The sequence below is a fragment of the Manis javanica genome, chromosome 16 (genome assembly GCF_040802235.1).
Source record: "Manis javanica isolate MJ-LG chromosome 16, MJ_LKY, whole genome shotgun sequence".
Taxonomy (NCBI): Eukaryota; Metazoa; Chordata; class Mammalia; order Pholidota; family Manidae; genus Manis; species Manis javanica.
Window position 1 is genome coordinate 41,446,996 of NC_133171.1, and position 24,408 is coordinate 41,471,403.

At 38.8% G+C, this 24,408-nt stretch overlaps 1 protein-coding gene across 2 annotated transcripts in view; it reads left to right on the forward strand.

Moving 5' to 3' along the window:
• The window catches only part of LOC108399973 (patched domain-containing protein 4), a 181,230-nt gene that overhangs the window by 37,931 nt on the left and 118,891 nt on the right, over positions 1–24,408 (forward strand). For both annotated transcript variants that reach the window (XM_037002712.2, XM_073224201.1), the window contains one exon: positions 10,766–11,246. In XM_037002712.2, the coding sequence (XP_036858607.2) occupies positions 10,766–11,246 (481 nt within the window). The remainder of the gene's footprint in view (positions 1–10,765; positions 11,247–24,408) is intronic.

The following is a 24,408-nucleotide window of genomic DNA, read 5'->3' on the forward strand; positions in this document are numbered from 1 at the left end:
GTATAAAACTAAAAACGTGTTCCATGAATTATTCACAATTAAATAATAAAATGACATGAACTCTTACCTGCCTTACTACAGCTAAAGTCTACAGCCATTACATATAATGTGCTTCTGACTTATTTCCTTGCTTAAATCGGCAGGTCACTTTCTGTACCAGGCAAGTATTTATGAGTACACTGCAGGCAAACTGTATTATTAGCCATAAACAAAGACAACCAGAAAGACAATTCTTTTCCTCCCAAGAAATAAAGCAGAAAGTCATAGTCCAAATCTTTAAAGATTTTTGGGTAATCTTTTACAGTAAGTTAAATTGTTAAGCAAAACATTTGCACTTTGCTACTGAGTTATTTCTCATTCAGATATCCTAAAAGTTTTATTAACTTTCAAAATTTTGCCTCATAAAGGCATCTTGATGTGCCTTTGCTAGACATCCAAGGATATAAAATAATATAAAGATTAGCCCATATACTTGAGAAAAAGATGTCATCAGCGTAGAAAATGTTGACACACTTGGAAAGGCGAGCCATTATACCCTCGTCTTCTATGCTGAAGGAAGGAATATTTAACTCCCACATGGAGCTGCAAGATAGGAGCACACTTACTTTCTTGGCTGTATCAAAAGGTTTTCAATTATTTTAATATCTTTGAGGCTGAATATCTTGGTAGTGCTAAAGAACAATTAAATGGATCTCATTAGAATGTATATCACACGTGAGACGTTCAAAGCGTGTCTATCCTTTTGGGAATTAAAAAGAAAAGGTAATTTAGTGAAGATAAAATGGACTTGAGCAATCATTGTATTCTTTATCTAGGACTTTGCTGACATAGTTCAATAATTATCCCTCTCTGTGGCTTTGAGGTAGTTGCATGGGAAAGAGGAGGAAAACAGGGAGAAAGGGTCAGAGGGGGAAAGAGCTGAGAAAGAGAGGCAGGTAAGGCAGAGAAAAGAGAGGAAGGAAGAGGCAGGATATTCATATATTCATGTTGTATAAGATAATGAGATGTTGATTTAATCCATCTTTAGTAGAGATACAAGAGCATCACTTTTGTTTTATTGAAGGATTAACACACAGCTAACCTCATGCACAACTGCAATAAAGGCTACACTATTAGTTCCATGTTCTTTCTCCAGTATGTCCATTCCTCCACATTCCCTTGAGATCCGCGCCTTAAATTCCTTGAGCTCTGAAAAGGTACCACCTTAATTTCCTGTCTTCATTGAACTTGGATGTCAGAATAATTAAAAAGATAACAATAGTAAAAGACAACATGTATTAATTAACAGAAGAGACCCCTTTGAATGAAAATTTAATACAATCCTGGAAAACAAAGGTTAAAATTAGAAAAATGGAGTTCATAAATGGCAACACTATCCCCAAACTGCACAAATTAGTGACCTATTGCCTGGAAGTTTTAATCAACCTCATAATCTAGACTTCTGTGATCACAATTACCTGGATTATTCAAGAAAGAAAGAAATCAGCATTAACTTAGTGTGATGTTGTATTTATAGCAAATACTCAAAAAAGTTTTCATTTGACTGGTCAAGGAGTTTGGCTTTTGTTTTCAGATTAAAGGAAATAAAATGCCTGGAAAGGAAAGAGAGACAAAAATTCAAAAGAACTTTATGAAGGCCAGTTTGGGTCTCAAGTTCAATACAAGGAAAGATATATTGAGCCACCAAGGTGCCCACGATCTTTTCTTTGAAAAGAACACAAGTGCAAGGTCGTATCAGCTTGAGAGTCGAGTGAGTGTTAGCATTTCACCCCACCCCAGCAGTCTGCAATCTGTTATCACTCACCTGTAACTTTAAGTAGAATCCTATCATTCATTATGTCTCAATGAGCAAAACCACAGTCCTTCATGAAGAAGAATGAACCATCGTGACTCAAGGTGACTTAGAAGCCACAAGACTGATTGTTTAGCACTTAAGCCTGGGAACAGGGGAGTCTGATTCTCAGCCTTTCCATCTCTCTCATTGCCTGTCTAATTGAAATTTGATTAGAAGTTGGGCCTAATATATCCTTCCCGTTCCTCTCTACCCTCTATTCAGTTCCCTTAACACACTGTTTTTATTATTTTTGTTAATGAGTCAATAGGATTTTTTTGAAAAGATAATGTAAAATAGCCTAACTAACCAAGAAAGCAGACATGATCTAAAATTTTCTACTAAATAAGAGCCAATGCTAAAATTTTGATGATTTCCTTCGAAAATTTTATGTGCATATTTATTTTTATGCAGTTGAGATCATGCTGTATAATTTCCAGCCCTTAGCAGTTATCTTGGTTTCTTAGCAATGCCTTCCGAGTGGTAATACCCCTTTGCTGCTTTATTTTCTTGCCATCTTCTGTGCTTTGTTTCTGTAACAAAAACACAAACTCTTCCAAGAACAAGACTTTATATTTTCCATGCATTTGTCCTTATCTTGTTTTCTATACATAGACTAGCAATATGCCTTTCTAGGTACTCAACACAGATAGTGTTTTAATTTATTAGGTTTATGGGAACCCTTAGAATACGTAGATCATTTTTAGCAACCCTTGCACCTCTAGGAAGTAAGCTTTTCTCCAAGAACCCCTCAGCATTCCAGAAAAGGAGGTTCTTTGGAGAAAGGCCCAGGTGTGGGGAAAATTTATTTTCAGAATAGTGTGCATTCCATAAAATCTGAAAAATCTCTTTGAAACTCATACAATCAGTTAAGTCTTGGCCTAGATAGATACAAAAAAATGATCCCGTGTAGTGTCCATCTTCATCCCCAAGGCACACCTGAAGTACATTTTATGCATGGCACTCAAGGAGTGCTTTTGAATAAGTAAATCTCCATACTCACTCCCTGTACTCATCTCTGCATCACCCTGCCCCACCCCCATTATCTAATCCAGTCATTCTCAAAGCCCCAGGAGCACTACATGCTTACTCTCCTTTCTAGGCCTTTGCACATGCTGTTTGCTATGCCTGGGAGGCCATCCCTCCCCAGGTCCACCAACCACATACCCCATCTTCACTTGGATAATTGTTACCCATGCTCAGATCTCTTTGGAAAGCCTCTTAGTACCTGCTCGGGACTAAGCAGGGACTGAGAAATATATATATTATATATATATATATATGTAATATATATTACATATAAATTTTGTATACATATCTATTTTTTAATGCCTGCCTGCTGACTTATCTCCCCCCGCATCTCCTGCTCCATCCCAGAACCACAGGCTTTTTGAGACAAGAACTAGAGCTGTTCACCACTCTGTCCTCAATAGCTGGCTGACGCAGAACATGTGTTCATGGAGTATTTCTGAATGATTGAATGCTCTGCCCTTCTTGCCTTTTTTCCACCTGTGTGTCATGTCCTTGGGTGCCCCACAAATTCGCCACACTCTTGCTCTATGTAGGTACCTATGGTAGCTACAAGTCTGATCTTCCTTAATATTCCCATTTCTGTGAGGATGTTTTGAGCGCTATTCTGAGGTTAGCTTCTGTAGGTTGTAGGTCCCATCTACTTTCCCACTCAGAGATGCTAATGGCCCAGGTGTCACACTTTCTGTGGACTGTGGTTACCCAGTAGATTACCTTGTAGACTATCTCAGCCCAAAGGAAAGGCTATAAAGGTGAGACCACCAATACCCCCCCTTCAGGGAGCATTGTACCTGGGCCTCTCTGCATTCCTCAAATGGCCCCACTTTTGAATGATGGCCAGCTTCCCCCAGGTACAACAGCATCCCTGATAACTCTCCTTTGATACAGAATACTTGCCCCTGCGGTCACTGTGGTCCCTTTAGAAGAGACTCACTTAAAATAGTAATGTTGCTTTTAATAGAGATTTTTAGGGTAAAGTCACGAATATGAGTTACAGAGAAACAAATGGTGGTCATTGTATGCTACACATTTAATCTAGATGTTAGTTCTACTTCCCCACATTAAATCTGTGTGAAGATTTTGCATAAGTAAAGGAGAAATTAAATGTGCTTTATCCTATTATGTAAACACAGTACAGTAAAGAAGACACTCATGGAATAGAGATCTGAAGAGAAAATGAATTTTACTGTCTAAGAAATAAATTAATTCTGCTGGGTGACTGAGAGATGATTTCTATCTAGGTAAAGTGTGGTAAATTCTTGGTCTTTTTTCCTTTTGAGAAGAATTCTTCTCCAGAAATTATTCAAAAAAAGAACAGAAAAAGCTACAGGGCCCAGATTTAAAAGAATATGAAAAGTTTCTATGGAAATGAGCCTGGGTCTTCTTGCATTCTCCTTCCTTGTTATTTCTGTTTTTTTTATTCCTTAGGGCAGATTTCTCTAGCCTACTTTGTAGTGTCTAATGACTTTACCACAGATGAATCGTTAAACACAGACCTAATGAAACATTTAGAGATAACATAAGCCAAACCTATTATTTTGTTGACGAGGAAGGTGACATTCAGATCAGCCAAGCAGCCAAGTCCTCTGTCACCCTGCTGTAAAGTAGCGGACCTGGAACTTGCAATCAGGTGTCAGGACTGTGTGCCCAGCATTCTTTCCATCACATTACAAACATTTCCTGGGAAATTTAGAATAATTTTAGGTGGCTAGCTGAATAAGCAGTGTCATTCACATATTAATTTTTGATATGCTGATAATAATATCCAACACTTTCTGATCACTATTTGAAACGTTTCGTGATGTATTAACACACTTGATCTTCACAATGCCTTAGGCTTCTTATTTTAACCAGTAATAACCTGGATGTCCAGATTGCTTGAGAGGCTTCCACAGCTCATCAGTGTTGACTCTGGAACTCTGAGTGAGACAGCTGGATTCATGTCTGTGTACATTACTGCTATATTGCACTTCCTTTCATTCAACTATATTCACAAATTATTCAAACATATGTGCAGTTGTGTTAAAAACATGAGCATTGGAGTCAGATGCAGGAGCTGAGTGATTGGCTATGCACTTAGTGGCTGTATAAGCTTATGTGACTTCCACCCATAGGCCCATGGATCCTCAAGGGTGACTTGAGGTCAATTCACTGCACTTCCTCCTAGAGTGACTGAAGAGTTGTCTAGGATCATGCAAATAAAGATCTTAAGTCTTAGAACTAAGTCTACCCCATGTGTTAAAATATGATATGTTAGAATGCTTTATTAAGCTTATTTTGTATTCTGGTTGGCTAACGTTCTTATTTCATTTCAACCAGAGAGCTTTTTTTCAAACTCCCTCTTTGAAAAAATAAAAAATATTCCACTGCACTCTCCTAGCTTAATAATATGACATAAGATATTTATTTTGTTCCGTATTAGAGCATTTCAATGCTTTAAAGTCTTCATTTTGAAAATGACTGTTTATTCTTTTTTTTAAACTAAATACCTTGTAGGAACTCGTTTTCTCATTGTTTTCTTTTTTTCTGGTAAATGGTAAATATGAATCTCTAAAGAGGAAATTCAAGATACATCATGATTTCTTTTAATCCTAGTGTATGTGTGTAATTGATATGGAGAACAAAACAAGATATAAGAGAAAATAAATATGATGAATATCTTATTTAAACAAACAAGGAAGCAAAAAACAATGTGACTATCTACATAGGAAGGAAGATTTTGGAAGATTTTCTTTTCAGCAATAAAAGACAAGTGACCATCTAAAAATTTTCAATATCCTTATAAAAAAAAATCAATGAAATTTGAAATACAATTGTTTTAGAAGCTGTGCAGCCAGATTATCTTGTGGTTGCAGAAAGTATCTTAATGTCAACCTAGCACATATATTGAGCAGATATGACACCTATTCCCCTGTGATTTCACAGCATCATTGACTAATTTTTTTCCCTGCATAATAGTTTGTTACATTAATGTCTCTTCCCTTGCCTATCTCATCAAGAATTTATTCTTTGATCTTATCTCTGAGAGTTTAAGTTCCTTTTCCACTATAAAGGTACAGATTGTGTGGGAGTAATTTTCAGAGCTATAAAATAGTAGCTGTAAACAAAATAAGACCCAAGGAACCCAAGATTTTTATTTTTTTCTGGCATTGTTGCTCCTGAAGTGATTATATGATAAGATGCTTCAAGGCCATGAGATAGCATTGTGACCTGTAATTCTATTGATTCACCTTGGAACAATTTACCTACCAGAGAGTACCTTAGCTGACATTTTTCACGCTGCATCAAGATGCTGAAATACTGCAGGGACTTCCTATCCAGCAGTTTTCTTTAAAATCACCCCCTACTTCCTAAATCATTTTCCACAGTGTAATGAAGGCGCACTATAAAAAGTAAGTCATGTCACTCCCCTGCTTGTAACTCAGGAGTGGTTTCTCATCACAGGACAGTAAATCCAACTCCTTCATAAGGCTTTCATGGCCCTTACTGAAAAGGCCCCATGTCCTTCTCTAGCCTCACATCCCACCAGTTTCTTCAGTTCCTTGAACTTCTTATACTAGTTTTTGCCTTCAGATCACACTGCACACAAATTCCTTTTTTCCAAGTACATACTAAGTGCCTGGCTGTTTACTAGCATATTGTGTGTGGTTACTGTGTAATGGAAATAGAAGAAATGTATTTTGGGGAAATGTTACCCTAGACAAAGCAGACTGAAAAACAGGATAAAGTTTGTTTTTTTCTGAAGCAGACTCTAATTTCTATAAGCACCTCTCTGCATCTGAGATCTTACTGTCCTGACACTTTAGGCTGTCTCTTACTTTTCCTGTTCTTATCAAAGTAACCTCTAAAAAATGAAGTATGATCAGTTATATACACCTGAGGGTGAACTCACTGAGTTAAATATTATAGAGTGTCTGTTATATACCAGGCTTTTTTCAAGGCACAGGAAACTCATCTGTGAGCAAGATAGGAAGTTTCCAGCTTTCAACAAGCTCACACTCTAAGCGGAGGAACCAATAAAATGATTAAGATCACTTCAGATCAAAATGACTAATAGGAAGAAGATAAAATAGAGCTCTGAGACGGAGTGAATCCTGGGGAGGAGGGGTCTAGTTTAGATCATGTGTTCAAATGGTCTCTTTGAAGCTAAGAACTCCATAGGGAAGTAGCTCTGGCCAAAGAAGAATAGAGGGAAGCATTGCAGGCAGAGGGTGGCAGGTGCAAAGGTTATGAAGTAAAAATTAACTTTGTGTGTTTAAGGAGTTAGGAAGAATGGCTAGGAAAGCTGAAACAGAGTCCATGACCAGAAGAGTGGTAGGAGACAAGGTCTGAGGACTGGCCAGCAAAGGGCCATGCATACCTGCTAAGGGGTTCTTACCTTAGTCCTTGTGCAAGTGGGAGCCAGAGAAGGTTTGAAGTACGGAAGTGGTGTGATCTCATTTAGCCCTGCACCAGTATCCTCTGGCTTTAATGTGGAGGACAGATGGAGGGAGAACAGAAGCACAAGTATATGAGTCAGGGACTTCAGTTCATTTCATGTGAGCAATGTCACTTCAATTCAGTGAAACACCAAGACAGGAGAGCATTGAAAGTAATGTGCTACCATCTTGTCATGTTTTTATTGTAAGATTTATCTTCTCTGGGACATAAAAGGGATTTCTTCTCTTAAAGGAATTCCATAATTTGTATAGGAGTTTATTGCAAAAGAAGGAAATTAAATCAGCATATGTGTTCAATGGCAGGCATTTGAAAAATATTGAAAATAGGGGACCTACACATGAATCAGTTCTAATCATAAAGAGCATTTAGTGGGGGAGCAGGAGCCAAGTGGCTTCTCTGAAATCACCCCCACCCCTCCTGGATTCCAGAAAGTACTGAATTTGGATCAAAAGAACTGGGCTGGAACCCTGGATACATCGCTTTGACTAGCAGGTTTGCCGTCTCTTGAGCCTCTGTGTTTGTCTATCTACTAAACAGAACAGTGCTAACTGGTGATTGAAAAGATTTTGTTCAGATGTAAAAATAATCCCTGGCTCTGTTGTGATATCATTTCTGACATTCAGATCTCCAGAGTACCTTCATAGGTAGTACTCTCATAGAATAATGAAGCTGAAAAAGTTCTTCAAATCATGGAGATATTTACTCATATATTCATATCTGCTCATTTTAGAGATGAGAAAACCAAAACCAGAAGGAGAAATGACCCAGTCAAGAGTTTCTTATTCAGTCAGTGTGAGATGCATCCCCGCTGACTGCTGATTGTTTCTCTCCATTAATCTCACTTGACTTCTTAACATGTCCCAGGACATTCTGCCGAGAGGACAATTACAGTACATGTTACATTCATTCTCCATTTCTCCTACAAAGACATGCTTATGAATTGGTTAGTTTGGAAAACTAACAAACTCCTCTACTACCCCTTACAAAAATAGTGGATTTTCCTTTACAAATAATGTAGAGAAGTATATTTTTCAGGACCATACTGAGTAGGATGATTGGGTCAGTGGCCTTGCACAAGATGTGGACCTTTCAGGAGAGCTTTTTATTCAAATACATCCAATGACCTTGTTTGTTTTATTTTGGTGCATGGAATAGAGCAGATTAGGAGAGAGAAATTCATTCTATTTATTAACATTGATTTAAATATAATGGGATGAAAGCATATCTTTTGGGAAGTAATTTTTATAAAAAATGGAAATCATACAACTTCAAAAGGAGGGTAAGCAGTTAGCCAAACCCAGTGAAGATCAATTATTTAAAAATCTATATTGCGCCTTCTTTAAAATGTTGGCTTTTGTGGAGACACGTTATCAGCACCCTCTTTGATCCCTTATCATCTCCAAACAAGGCCTGGGGGGCTCATAAATCTTATGTTCCCCTACGGATGCCTGAGAAATCTTTTTGATGACAGAAATGAGTGAAGACAGATGGAACTACACATTCTTCAGTGAATAAACACAGCTTTTAAAGTGCTTTTCCTTTCAAATAATCAACAGCACAGTCAACATCCCAGAAGGGATTTCCAAGAAACAGAAACAAGGGTGGAGCTAAAAATTCTACCAAGCTTAACAAATCTAATTGAGGAGCAGCATGGCCTGTTCCAAGGCCTGGAAACCATATTCCACAATCTCTCAGCACGGGACCCGATCTCCACTCCTTCTTGGAATCTTTCCTACCTTTTCACTTGCACTTCCTTAGAGAACTCCTGAGATTTCAAGAGAGGGCCTTAGGAACCTACAGCTGGAATTTGGTTTTTATAAGGAAAAAAGATGGGAAATTTACAAGCCTGCTGTAGAAGTGGGAGATGCACTAAGCAAAGTGGCAGAAAACCCTCAAATCAAATTTTTATTTAGAAATATACATTTTATTTAGAGTTAGTCAGGGTGAGCTAAATATAAAGATTGTTTTTATTTAGCATGTAGGAGGAAAACGGGTTATGTGGCAGCATGGCTATGGCATTTCTTTCTCTCAATTCTTGATGAACCTAACTGCATTTGTACTTGTGAATTTCTCAGACTTTTTGAGTATGCAACACACACTCAATTATCAGGGTGGCTGTGGTGCATGTTAATAATACAGATGCAAACAAGTACCTGGGATATATAGGTGTCTGGAGTAAGTCAGTCCACAATCATTGTGACACGAGTGTCTGAGTATACAATGCTTCACAGATCTGTGAAAACAATCACAACTGTCACACTGTTGGGTTAGTTTGCCCTTCCACACTACCCTTCTTGAAAGAACTACTTCCTGCTCTGACTGTAGCCTTTTATATTCTCATGAGATAAATGTCTTGCCTCAGCTAGCAAACAACAGTCTATTTATGGCATAAATTTACCTTTGTGCCTACATCTCATCCAGTGCCTGCAGCCTATTTTCAGTATTATACTGTATCTTGCAACCTGCTATTGGGTTCAGTATTCCATCTGATGGCCATCACCATTGAAGTAAATGACAGTGTGGCAAAAATAAAACAACCAAATTGATTAAAGTTTGGTGATGGCTGATGGGGATTTCTTTCTCAGTGTTAAGGCACATTGGTAGGAAATTACTGCTCAGAATCTGTTTAACCAACTTGGTGTTCACATACGTGTGCCTTAAATTGCTTCTCAAGTTGCTTCTCTTATAAATGTTTCACTCTTATAATCTCATGATCTTCTCCACTCCATTTCATGTGAAATTCTGAAATTGAGATGACTTTTGACATCCACCTGAAACATTATCAGTCTCATTTGGGGAGGCATTTGTCCACTGAGACAGGTGTTTGGGAGGAACGTTGTAATGAGTGAGTAGGTGCTCACATCATACTTAGAAAACATTCCAACACTATTAAATTAATTGTAGAAAATGACATTTTCTTGTTCTGCAATACACAGCTGTGCTCACAGAATATAGAGAATGAGTATGGACGTTGCCATGTTTGTGTGTGTTGGTGTGAGTATGTGTGCAAACCCTAGAAAGCTTAGCATATATTTATTTAATGAATTATTATTTTAATTTTTGAAATGTTATTAACTCATGCCATGCTTCATTTTTGGCTAAAACTAAATCATAAAACCTGATCCTGCACAAAGAAATTAAATGGATTGTGACAGAAGGAAATGATGGGAATGAGAGTATGGATGAGATCAAAATAATATTTATATACATTTTCCTATGCATGTGGCGAGTCTGATATAGCTTCATAATCCTCTTTGCATTTTTCTGGTCCTGATCACCTTGCATGTAACCCACGTAGCCAAAAGGTTGACTATAAAATCCTAACATGCCGCTCCATCCACATCGGTTCCACAATTGCTAGAGCCTACCTTCGCCTTCTTTGCGTTCCTTCACTTAGAGAGCAGATCTGTTCCCTGCAGTGTGCCTCCCTCTGGTGACTGAAGTCTCCCCTTTTTTGTTTTCAAGGATGGGAGGAACAGTTTTATTGGACACCAGCTGGGCGGGGTAGTGGAAGTACCCAACAGCAAGGACCAGCGGATCAAGTCAGCCAGAGCCGTCCAACTCACCTACTACCTCCAGACCTATGGCTCTGCCACCCAAGACCTCATAGGGGAGAAGTGGGAAAACGAGTTCTGTAAGCTGATGAGGAAGCTCCAGCAGGAGCACCACGGCCTCCAGCTCCACTCTTTAGCCTCCTTTAGCCTCTGGAGGGACTTTCATAAGACCAGCATCCTGGCCAGGAGCAAGGTCCTGGTGAGCCTTGTGCTGATCCTGACCACAGCCACCCTCTCCAGCTCCATGAAGGACTGTCTGCGCAGCAAGCCCTTCCTGGGCCTCCTGGGGGTGCTCACGGTGTGCATCTCCATCGTCACCGCCGCAGGGATCTTCTTCATCACGGATGGGAAGTACAACTCCACCCTGCTGGGAATCCCATTCTTCGCCATGGGTAACTATCCATCCTTGGGGGAATCGGATTCTTGCCAGTTTGGGGCAAGGTAGTACATTTCTTGAATTCTCAGGCAGAAATCTGTCTTAATTTTGCATTGGTGCATCTGTGTGATTATGTGAAATTTACCTGGGGTGATGTCTGTTTCACTTTATTGGGCTATTCAGGACATTATAGGCAGACCAAGTCGTCTTCCCATTTATGTCAGGGAATTTAATGCTGTGAAATGCTTTTTTTAAATTACACAGTACTGGGGTTCCTATTGAGCTTCTTTGAAAATCATGGGTCTGGGATTATGGGGTATAGAGTTAAAGAGATCCAAAACCTACTTCAAAACAAAATTTTGTAGTTCATATTCACTGCCATTCTCAAGTTGATGGTGGTGAAGATCAAATATCAAGAGGTGAAAATTCTGAGACCCACTGATATGTTCTAGTCAAGAATTCCTTCATTAAAATTTCCAAGATTTAACAGAAAATATATTACATTTTCCCATCTCCATATAAGCTAAAGTCTTCCTGCTGCCACTTTAAGATGTATCCTCTAATTTTTTTCATCTCTTGGGAAAATAAGTAATGAGCATTCTCAATTAAGATGACTCTTCTTCTAAGTTTGTCCCAGACATACATAAATGGTCTTGGAAATGGAATGAGTATGTGTGCATGTGCATGCATGCATTCTTGCAAAAGAGAAGATCAAGTCTGGGAAGAAAAGTAAGTGATGGCTGAGCAGCAAGACCATTGGAACTTACCAGAAGAGATGATAATGGTGACATCGGTGGTATTGCGAGAGTTCTGGCAGATGTGATAGAATTCTCTGCATGCAGTGACTTGGAAGGTGAATTGTAAAAATGGCCTGTAGGTGGTGAACTGACATGAACAGGAGAGTCTTCAGCTACAAAATAATTGCTTTTCACTCACCTGGTAAAAATCAGCTCCAAATTCCAGTTTCATTATTAAATTAAAAAGACACAGGCATGTGGTCAGAAAGTTTCCTAGGTGACCCAGTAATTTTTGTTTTCACCTTAACAAACCTTTTTTAGAACAACACTGCAAAGTGGATTTATACTGCAGGTGCTGGAGTCAAACTTCTTTATCTGGAAACCCAGCTTCATTGTGGCCCTGTTCAGTTATCTCATCTTGGTAAGCCTCAGTTTCATCTTGTATAAAATGAGGATAATAATCGTATCATCTTCAAAGAATTGTTTTTTTAAGTGTAATAAAATATCCCTGAAACTAGAAGTATATAGTAAATGCTCTCTAAGTATTATACAGTCTTTGTAGTTAACCTAGTGTGTTAAGTGAAATGAATTCAGTGATGGACAGAAAATTGCCTTTGGCTTCAAGAAACTGAGTTTTCCTTAATTTTGCATATCATCATTATATGCATATCCATCTCATTTATAAAAAGCGTTCTTCTTTTTCCCAGAGAATTATGTGAACTTTTTGGCCAGTGTCAAGGATGAGTCTAGACTTGAACCATTTACACTTGTTTTGTTTTTTGGGCTCAGTCTCTTGACTTGATATAATAATATAGGATTCGTAAGAATCGTACAGCATGATTCACAGATGAAACATGGCCCAGTCAAGATTGACAAAGTAAACACCTGCAAGTGTAAAGCCTAGTAGGAATTTTTCTAAAACAGGTGACATTCTAATTATCTGATGGAAAAATTTATCAGGAAAATTGTATAATATATGGAATTATATATTCCATACAAACAAGGAGAAAAACTGTCTGTAGTGATGCAAAATTGTAAGATTTGTAAAATAGCTCTACAACATCAGAGTGATATCTTCATTCTTTAAATAAATATTGGGAACACTGAGAGGCACAGTGAGGAAAATGTCCAGACCCTGCAACACACTTTTGTCTCTCTCAGTGATCTTTAAAATAATAAATTAAGTCTGGACAGTGTAGGTATAGATTCTAGGAAGCCTGGTAAATAGTCACTTTTCAGTATTCTTGCAATTCAAGTCCTTAAAATATTCTGAAAGGATGTTTACTGCTGTATTCTGAAAACATAACAACAATAGACCTGTAAATATATACTTATTTTATCCTTGATGGAGCAAGGGGGGGGTTTGTTTGGTTTTGTTTGTAAAATGACCATAACAACACAGGTATCAAGACTGAGAGCTAGTGAAATGAAAGGAATATTCCACAGGGCTAAGAAGTCTGGGCTGTCATCCCAGCTTTTCCACCAACTTTGGGTTTTATTGGTCTCTCTGTTCCAGTTTTCATATATTAAGTGAAGGATTTGGACTTTTAAAGTCTTAAATTTTGAAAATCCTATAATATTATTTATTTCATTTTTCATTTTAAGTCAGAGAGAGAGAGAGAGAAGCTTCAGAATTGAAAAATCACAGCCTCACGCACAGAGCCTCAGCCACCCAAACCATGTCTCTGTGACAGTGGTGAGGTGAAATGTGATGTGGACCATCAATAAGTTGAGTTTGGCAGATAAATATCTTATGGTGGTACACACAGCTTCGGTTCTAACTAGTCCTTTGATGAATTACAGTTTATATGACCCAAACTGCATAATCCAAAGTTGGTTGGCTCTAAGGGAAAGGAACCCAATGCTTTTTGTAAACTTCAATTTCTATTCCTATCTTCCTACAAGGATTTCTTTGAGGTAGTGAATATTTACTCCATTATGCTCCAAGATTCAAACAATTCATCCTCATCAGAACTTATTCCTGAAGGTGTGTGTGTCACTTATGGTGTTCTACTCTTAATCCATCTTATTTTCAACAACCTGTCTTCCTTCCACATTGGCTTATTCTTTCTGTAACCAGGCATCTGCTTAATAGCCCCAAGGTCATTTCAGAGAATATATTCTGTATCTCTATATCCTGTATTTTTTAAGCCTGCACCAATTTTTTTATTTTGTCCAGGTGTCCCCATAAGTAAATTTATGTTGGTCAGGTTGTATGTTTCAGATTTAGGTTTAGCAAAGAAAATGATTATATGCATTTGTATTCTCTAATAAAATATTCAAGAGAGAAATCAGTCTCATAGGCATTAAAACAAAGAAACACACACACACACACCTAAATGATCCCATTTAACTCCAGCCTACCATCCTTTCTCTTTACAAGGGTGAGAATGCCACTAATTTAATTTACAGCTCCTTGTCAGCCTTTTTTGCACCTCATTTGCTTTATGGGGATGTGTTTCCTCTTTCTGGGAGGAGAAATATGGGCTCCCTACTGCACACCGATGCTGGCCCGACTCCTGCCGCATCTGCTGGTGCTCTGTGGATGATTGCCACGGACATTAGTAGCCTTGGCTCACTATCGTTTTTGCTGCCCATCCTCAATTTGTTTCATATGCTGGGAATCATACTCTAGTCAACTTGGTGCCGCTGGACACATGTAGGTGGCTTGTTTCTTTCAGGTGAACACAGAGTTTCCAGACATGAGACTTTTATTTACCATCCAGAACTGAGATCCATATTCACTTATTTATCCATTTCTTCAAATATTTATTAAGCATCTACTATATTCCAGGTATTTGGGGTTCTGAAGTAAAAGGTATGAATGGAACTGATCAAGATGCTCACGTGGATCTTACGTTCTAGGCCTGCCAAGGGACGGCACTGTATAATAAGCAAATGAATGTAAGCTATAGTATATTATTGTTAAGTGATATGAAGTACAAAAATAAAGCAGGATAAGAGAAAAGAGCATAGGCGGTCAGAGAAAAGCTCTCTAAAGAATGAAACTGAATCAGAGCACCAAATGAAGTGAAGGAGGAGCCATGTGGCAACCTGAGAAAGGAGGGTCTCTGACAAACTATACACGCAAAGGCTCTGAGATGGACCTTGCATCATGTCAGGAAAGAGCAAGGAAGGAGCCGTGGCTGGAGCAGAGTAGGCAAGTGGCTAAGTACCAGGAGATGGGAGTTAGGGAGGCAATACAGAGTCAGGTCACATAAGGCACTAGACTCAATACTTCAGATGGAAAGCCACCTGGAGCATTTTGAGACAGGAGAGTGTGACCTGACTTAACATTTTAAAGGCATCTTTGGCTACAGTATGGAAATCAGTATGCAGTGGAGCAAGAGTGGTTATAGGGAGACTATGTATAGGTCATTGCAAAATCTTAATGGGAAATAATAGTAGCTTGAAATAGCCTGGGAGCAGTGACCATGGTAAAAAGGGACTCAGGATATCTGTTTGAAAAAATTGACAGGATTTACTGAAGGACTGGATATGGTATGTAAGACAAAGGAGACTCAGGGATGACCCTGAGCTTTGAGGACTGAATAACTGATAGAAAGCAGTTCCCCTTCTACTGTCCTAGGGTAATCATGGGATTGTGGGAGGCATAAGTTGTGGGAGAAAATATCAAGAGTTTAGTTTTCTATCTGCTGAGTTAGAGATTCCTATTAAACTTTCAAGTGGGAAATTGTGGGCTATAAAAGACAGTATGTAAATCAAGATAGGAGTAAAATCTGCAAGTTAGAGTAGGAAATATAAATTTTGGATTCACCAAGGCATAGCTAATAATGAAAATCATGGAATCTGATAAGATCAACTGGAAAGATATATATGGAAAAAAGAAGTCTGAGATCTGAGGCTGGAAGTGTTCCAATGCTTAAGGACTGGGAAGATGCAGATGATTGAGAAAATGACACTAAGAAAGATCAGGTAGGGAGAAAGCAGGAGAACCAAAGGAGAATCGTGTCCCAGCAGCCAAGTTAAGATTTTCAGGAAGGAACAAGAGCTCGGTTGTTAAAAAAACTGCTAAGAAATTTTGTCCAATGAGCACTGAGAATTGATCATCTGAAGGCTGTTGATGACCTTGTAGGCAAAGTGATACAGCTGCTCCTTATCACATTCTATTGGCCAGAACTAGACATATGGCCATAAGCTAACTGCAAAGGAGTATAGAAAAGGTAGGAGAGCAAATGGATTATTTATAAGCATTAACTGTCTCTTCCACATAAACTAAGCCAAACAATAAAAGCAATGAGGATCTATTCCTCATCACCATCATAGTAAAAGACTGACAAGGTCAAAAGATCACAATTCTTTGTGCCGTCAGAGAATTGGTTTAAATTGGAATCTGTTCTGATTATCTATTGCTGTATAATAAACACCATAAAGCTTAGTAATAGTTTCATAAAACAATAGCCATTTTATTATTCTCATGGATTCTGTGGGTCACTAATTTGAAAAGGGCACAGTGAGATCAGCTGCACCCACCTCTACAATGTCTAGAGCCTCAGCTGAGAGTGATTTGAATGCCCGAGGGTTGAAATAGCTGGAGGTAGAACAAAGACTTCTAAGATGGCTTCTTTGCTTACATGACCAGTACCAAGCCTCGGATTTCTGAGGGAGAATCTCAGCTGGGATTGTTAAACATAGCGTCTAAATGTGGCCTCTACAGCATGATGTTTTCAAGGTAGTCAGAATTCCTATATGGTGGCTCAGGACTCCAAGGAAAAGTGTTGCAAAGGGAGCAAGGCAGAGGTGGTTGGGCTGGCCTAGACACAGGGGCCACAGGGCACCACGTCAACCATAGGCACTTGGCTGCGTACCAGTCACCCAAGTAGCTCAGATTCAAGAGGAGGGCAGTGGGGCCCCATCTCTTGAGAGAGTGACGGAGTTGCCCTGTAGAAGAGCATGCGGCGTGGGATCTGCTGTTGTGGCCATCCTTGGAAAAGGCCACCTACCACACTGTCATCATGTGTGTGAGCTGGAAAGATAAGTGGGTTCTGGAGATGCGTGATATAAAGGTTTTGAGAAGAGATTATCACTAACAAAAAATGACTATGATTTGATAATTTTGTGTGGGAAGAAAAATGTAGAATTGATGAGATTAGGAGGTCAAAGGTCTAAGAGGCCCAGTTATCAAAGAGATTTTCCCTGTGGAATTTGAAATCACCAAAAAGTATGATAAGAGTTGTGATGGCCATTGACCATTGAATTTCACGTCAACTTTAGCAAATAAGATATTAATCCTGAGGTCTACAAATGAATGAAAAAAGCAGTAGGAATAATTTGCATAGTATGTCACCTACACTTCAAAGGAAGTGGGTGTTTTTAAGGAAGACAAAGAAACAACAGCTGTGACTCCCCCACCCCCATGGGATATAGGATAACACTTATAATACTTTCAGGTCCAGTAGTACAGAAAATGCGGAAATTTAACTCCTGGGGAAAATATGTTCGCAGCCCAGGGCAAATAAACCCTTGTTGCAAAATCAAAGGGAGAAGTAAAGTGGGAGAAACGCGTTTATCGCTTACAAGCAGTTGTCTGCTCCAGCTTGCCCGTGTCTCCCGTGACGTGGCTGCCACAGCCCCACCAAAACCCCTCCAGTACTGCGGGTGCTCGCTCTCCACCTGCCTTATAATCATCTATTGATATGGAAATGGCTACCTCTTTCCACCTCTTGGAAACACCTATTGATATGGAGATGCACGAAGGCCAGGAGAGAGATTCTAGAAATATTGCAATTCTAAATAGTTTCCACTAGAGAAGGATGCTGGGAAAGCAGTGTACATGGATGGCTAGTTTTTATTAGCACAAGAAGGTAAAGATGATATTTGGAGAAGAGAATTTGGAGGTAGGAAGTCTTGCTGATGACAGACTGAGTTCTAGGGGACAGTGGAAAGACAGGAGGGGTGAGAAAATGGTCAGATCAGGGTATGTAAGGAACTGTATGGGAACCAGAGTCCCAAGCAAAGATATGCAACTGTGGGCCTTTGTGACTGCTCTGTGAGGGAGATGTATGACTTGAGATAGTACCAACGGTCCCACCCAGCAAAGTGACTGTTAAATGGTGGGATAGATCATATCACTTACCCGCTCAAAAGCCTCCATCAGCCTTCCATCTAAGGCAAATTTAACAAGCACAGATATTCAGTGCTCTCCAACGCCCTACAAATCTGGCCTCCACTACCCCTCTTACATCACTTCCAACCTCGCTCTCTCCCTACACCTGGAAAGCTCTTCTGCCGATATTTGCAGATATTTCCTTACCTCCTACGGGTTTTTATGCAAAAGTCATCTTCCTAGTGGGGACTTCCCTAGTCACCCTATCCAGACCTAAACCTTCACCAATACTTCCTGTCACCCTCCCTGCTTCAGTTTTTCTCCTTAGAGCTCATTATATAACATACAATGTATGTGGCTTTTTGGCTTGGTCATTATCTGTCTCCCTGAAATAGAATGAAGCCCTAAAAGGATGTAAATTTTCATTGTTCCATTCATTGCTGTTTTCTAATACTTCAAACAGTAGTTGGCCTAATGTAGACAATAAGTACATGTGGAATTCATGAATGAATGGTCTCTCAGTATTTCTCAAATGGGTTATGATCTATTAGAGAGCCATTAAGTCAGTTTAATGTATCATGATCCACATTTATATTTCACTTAAGGAGAATAAAAGTGAATAGAAAAGAATAGGAAATATCAGACGTGTTGCACAGTAGAGTATAATTGTATCATACTTTTGTTTCGGCCTAGTATGTATGTGTATAATAGATCATGACATAAGTTGTATTTCCTAATGTGGGTCGTTGTCAAAATTTTTAGGAAAAAACACTGTCTAGAAACGTGTTTGGACTAATATCTTAAGCAAAGCATGAAATAGGTGGGGATTCATTGGCAGGTAGGCAAGTGGGAGAGTTCATCAGACTATGTAGCCACTCATTTTGGTTCTGTTGGAAGTCGTGTCTGGACTCAGGAAGGGTCAGATTTTGTCAGGGACCAAAGGTCTTACTTCTGGGGCACTTTTATTTCCCTAGACATGAACCAGCAGTGTTTAGCACATAATGGGCCCTCTAAGACTTGATTGGCTAAAGGTTTTTAATGATTATGTTACTGTACTGGAAATGTTTCTCAGTACATTTGGTTTTGCCACAGGGACTTTTACTTGGGGTTATTAAACCCATCAAGTCTTCCCAAAATAACCCCACTGCTGAAAGAGACATCAGCAATGTTTGACATCAGCAATGTTCAGTTGGAATTATTTCTCGGCCATGTGAGTTGCAGCCACCCTGCTTTTGGTAATAAACAGCTGCTTCTTTTGGGAAACGGTTGGCCAGCGTTGTGAAAACATCCTTATGCTTTAGAGGCTTGGAATTAGAAGAGTTGAAGTCCAGTCCAGGCCCAGCCTCTAATCTGCTAGGTGACTTCTTTCTTGTTCTCCATGTGTTCTCTTTCCTAAAATGAAAAAATTGGACTGCTTGGTCTTTAACATCTCCTCCACCTTTACTCTTAACAGTGCATCATTTGTTGACACTTAGGCTATATGGCATCTCATCTAGATTCTTGGTTCATTAATGGCTGGAATTGACTCTACTTGGCAATGTTCCTAGTGCCTAGTCCAAAGTGCCCATAGTAGGCATTTTGCAAACATTGACTTTTTGATGGCTTTTGTGACTGTTAGAGTTCTTAGAACAAGAAAAATCTTAACTTTTGGTTGTTTTGAACTTGTATATCATCAATGTCCCTGTTTTTTATATATTATTCTTTGGTTTTAAGTTCCTTGTATTGATCTTGTAGCTTTGAATTGCGCCTCCTGGGACAGAAGTTTTTAATAAGTTAAGACATTGTTTCAATAACTGTTTTTTATAGACCTTTTGAAGGAGATGGGAAGAGAACAGATCTTGGCATAACAAGCAAGAAATTGAATTTTATGCCAAGAATTTGAGATAGTACTGAATAATATGTACTTTTTATTGCATAACACTGCCCAATATTTATAGTAATTACATCCTGACTCTATGAGATTCTGCATGTTTGGAATCCACCTCTTTCTATTGTACTTTTTACTGCTAATGAGCTTTCTCCAGTGGTAGCTGGACCTTAAGAATGTAGAGTACTGTTACATAACACAATTTTACTCAAAGTGTGAAGTACATGCACTCATTTTGGTCACCTTGTTTATTTCAAGGGTAGCTGATATGCTAGTTTCGACTTTGAAAACTGAAAATTTGTAAATAAGTCTCATGCTTCCTAATATGTTCTGTCCTTGCTTTTTGCCTCTTGAATTTTTATGGTAGTGAATTTGGCTTGAATATTTAAACAGATGGAGAAATGAGAGAAACAGTTTATCCAGCACATGGTAGAACTGTTATTATAACAGGTACTACCACTTCTCCAATGTGGATTTCTGAGCCTTCCTCAAATACATGCCTACTGCAAGCAACCTCAACTAGCCTCATTAATTGAAGTTGACTTGACTGTCATGTCAGAACATTCCAAGAAAAAAATATTCCTGATGCAGAACTGTAGTCACCAACCAGATTGGGATTCCCTGCAGTGCTGCATCAAGGTAAATGTTGCAGTTCAAACTCTCAAAACTTGAAGGGTGAAAATACACTAAGGCTCATGCTGTTGCTTTTCAGAGGTAAATCGAAGTCTTATCCAAATAAAAGCCATTTAAAAATGGGAGATTTAGTTCTTGATTAAATTAGTTTTCAAGCCAGTATTTTCATATGCAGTCAAGAAAATAAGCAGAGAAAAATGAGAGAAATCCTATGTTGGTTTCAGGGTCTAGAGGCCAGTCTTCAGCTTCCAAGAACTAAAGGATCCTTGTTGTACTGATGGCTGCCTGCCTTCTTCCTGGAACACTGCGGTTTATGTATACATCAAATATCTGTGGGTCATAGTGGTTGATTTTTTTTGTAATGATGAGCAATGCCTTCATCCAAGTCAAGGCAAAACTCTTTATTATTCACACCTTGGCTTATAGATATCACTGTGTACCCTTATAGGAATTATAATTCTTGATTTGAATTTAAGATGAAGAAGATGCTGCTATTTTATCCCACTGCTTCCTTACATTGACTCATCCTAAATGGAATAAGAATATGTCCTGGCCAGTGACATTTCCAGTGATTGTTTCCATTATAAGTGGAAGATCCTAAAGTAAACATTATAGTTAATAGTCTAAGTCAGTAAAGTATTAAAAACATATTTACTAATCGCACTTGAGATGATATAATAAAAAGCATAGTGTATAAATATAACAGTCAATGATATAAACCAAATAATGAAGGAAAGAAAATAATTTTATCAGGTTAGCCAAACTACATTTTAGCAAAAAAATGGGATAAGAAACAGGTTAGATGGCTCATTTCATTGAATGAAAACCAGTGGAAACAACACACACAAAAGGAGAGAACACTGAAAGGCATTTAATTTACAGGTTTTTAGGTGAGACTCTTAATGTAATGAGGACTCATTATAATACTTAGTAAGTTGATGGGTTCACTCTACAATTCTATCATCTTCTCCTTCTTTTCCTCTGTCATGGTCAAGTACATAATTTTACATACTGTAAAACATACTGGCATAATGTTTCACAAATAAGTGCTCAATAGCTATTTCTTGAATGAATGAATGAATAACTTGTAATTTCACTAGCTCACAGCCAAGAAAAAGATTAATTATTTTTACAAATGGATATAAATTTGTGTATTACATTGTATGTGTTCTTCTCAAATGTTTAGAACAATGGCTTTTAAACAAAGCCATTGGAAATAATCATGTATTGAGGGGATTTTGGATTACCAAATACAAGAGTTTAGTCTAAAGGTTGTATCTTTCATTCAGTGTTTCATGCAACTTAAAAATATTCCGAATGTCATTTTATCATGGAAATGGCTTCCTTATTTGCCCTGAAATAAATAGGGCAGCTGTGTCTATTAAATAAGGAAATAAAATCACCAGAATGACTCTCAAGTCTGTTTTGGAGCACAGATCAGAAACTGTATTATTTGACTATTCCTCCCACATATCTTGACTCTGTTAACTGTTCTCAAACTGAGCCCTGGGGGCAGCTGGGATGTTCCGGGGACTGTGGCCCTCGGAAAGAGTGGAGCCAGCAGAACTCCAGGCTCTCCTTCCTGCTTCTGACCATGCATTTCATTCTGACACTTTTACATGACAAGTTTCCATAAAGGTTTAGGATGAAGAAAAATTCTTGTGAATTAAAAAAAAAAAGAAAAGTTTGAAGACTGCCAATCCTCTACTATTCTACAGCGCCTCGCTTCATAATATAATGGAAGATAGAAACTCAACTTGAGATGAACTAAGTTTATTTTACAACTTTGTGGCTGTTTTAATCACCTGTTATAGCCATATAATTCCTGTAGTAATTTTATTGAGTTATTTCTAGATGTGTGATTTCTCCTTGAAACATGAACTTTGTCTCCTATAGACAAGGCAACCTATTTTTAAGATGCAGAAAATCCCAGGGGACGGAGGCAGTGAGGTTGTGTGGTTGCCAGGGAAACTAGTGATACTCCTGCTAGACTGTAAAGGGTAGAATTGTTTGGAAACTTACTGTATCCCAGGTTTAGAATGTCTGTCTTACAGGTCTAGAAATTAATTGTAAAGGCACAGTGGCAAAACGAGATTCTCACTGAAAAAAAATCCCATTAATTACATTAATAAGAGATAATTTATTGGCCAGAATCTCTGTTCTGGTAACCTTTCCAAAATGTGGTTTACATATATCCTCTAACTAGGCTTCCCTGTCTCAAGATATAAATATATATATATTATTACTTAGAAGACTTTGCGATGAGCATAACTTAAAACACAGTGATGTCTGATGAATGTCCTTGTTCCCGTCAAAGAATGCTGCCAGAATGCCCACCCATGCCTCCCACTGAGTGATTCAGTGTCATTCTTTCTTGGAAAATTCTGGGTACACAATACAGATACTCACCTTGCTAGACCTTACTATTCTATGTTGACCACATTTTTTGTTGATATGTTTTTTCTCTAAGATGACTCAATATCACAGACAATGTTAGTCATGAACTAAGTAAATAGTGTTTCTCTGGGGGCTAGCAGACATTCATTCTTTCTCCTTTGCTTATTTATTGATCAAATGAGTTTAATTCTCAGAATGACCCCCTTTTCATGATTTTCAGTTGTTTGAGGTTCCTTCGTTCTGTTTCCTCTGGAATCACGTGATGATATTTTTCTTCTCGGTTGCTTTATTTATTCCAGTCTGTTCATCCCTTTGCTCAGTTTGCTAATTCTTCGTAGTCTTATCCTGAAAGATGAAAACCCTAAAGCGGCAGCACATTGTGTGGAGCTCCTGCATTCCCCCACCCTACTCAAACACCGTTGCCAACACACCAACCACTACTTATCAGCTCAGCATGCTGTGTTTCCACAGCAGTCTGGCCGGGGGAGGGATGTCTGTGGGTAAAACTGCCATATTTCCAGAATCTCTTGCCTGGCCTTTGTGCATCTTCATATCAATAGGTGTTTCCTAGGGGTGGAGAGAAGTAGTCCATTTCCACATCAATAGGTAAATTACAGGGAAAAGCCAGAGTATACCTGGACCAGAGAGGTTGAGGGGGGTCCCTTTTTGCAGCTGGGTCACAAAAGACACCGACAAGCAGAAGTGGACGACTGCTTGTAAGCAATAAATGGGTTTCCCCCACTTTATTTCTCCTTTTGACTGATTTCAATGTCAAAGATATTTTGCCCTGAGCTAGGAGAATGTTCCCCACCCCTCACATGTCTATCAAAGGAGGCCCCTGGGCTTAGTGTCTATGTGGTTTTCAATTCCACTTTCCTTCTCATGCTTCACTCCAACCCAAACCAGACTGCTCTATGTCCAAATACACAGGCTGTTTCATGTCTCAAGATGCTTCTTTTTCCAGAAATTCCCTTCTCATTCTTCCTTGTTCTGATTTTCAAGGCTTTAATGTCTCTTGCTCTATGGCCTTTTTTATTAGCTTCAAAACCCAAGAATGATTGATTTCTGTTTTTGTCTCCTGTGTACCCTTGTTTACATGCCTGTCTTCGATTCCATAATAGACTAGAATGCTTCCATAGAAAGGATTGGCTCACTGTTTTATATCCTCAGCAATTAGTAGTGGGTGGGCCTAGCACAATATAGGAAGCATCTTAAAATTATTTATAAACTGAGTGACTGAAGGCCAGCTCTGCTACATGGTCCCACCATGCAAAACTGACCTCCTCAGCTTCCTCACATATGTAGCACTTGTGCCGGTTACCCTCTGTGTGCACTCCCCATCATCACCAATAGATTTTCTTGTCTACCCTTCTTTTCTCCTATCTTTGCTCTGGAAGGCTGATTCCTATGGACCTCATCACCTTCCTTGTCTCTGGCTTTGGGCTGGGTTTGGCCAATAAGTGGCATCACCAGGACA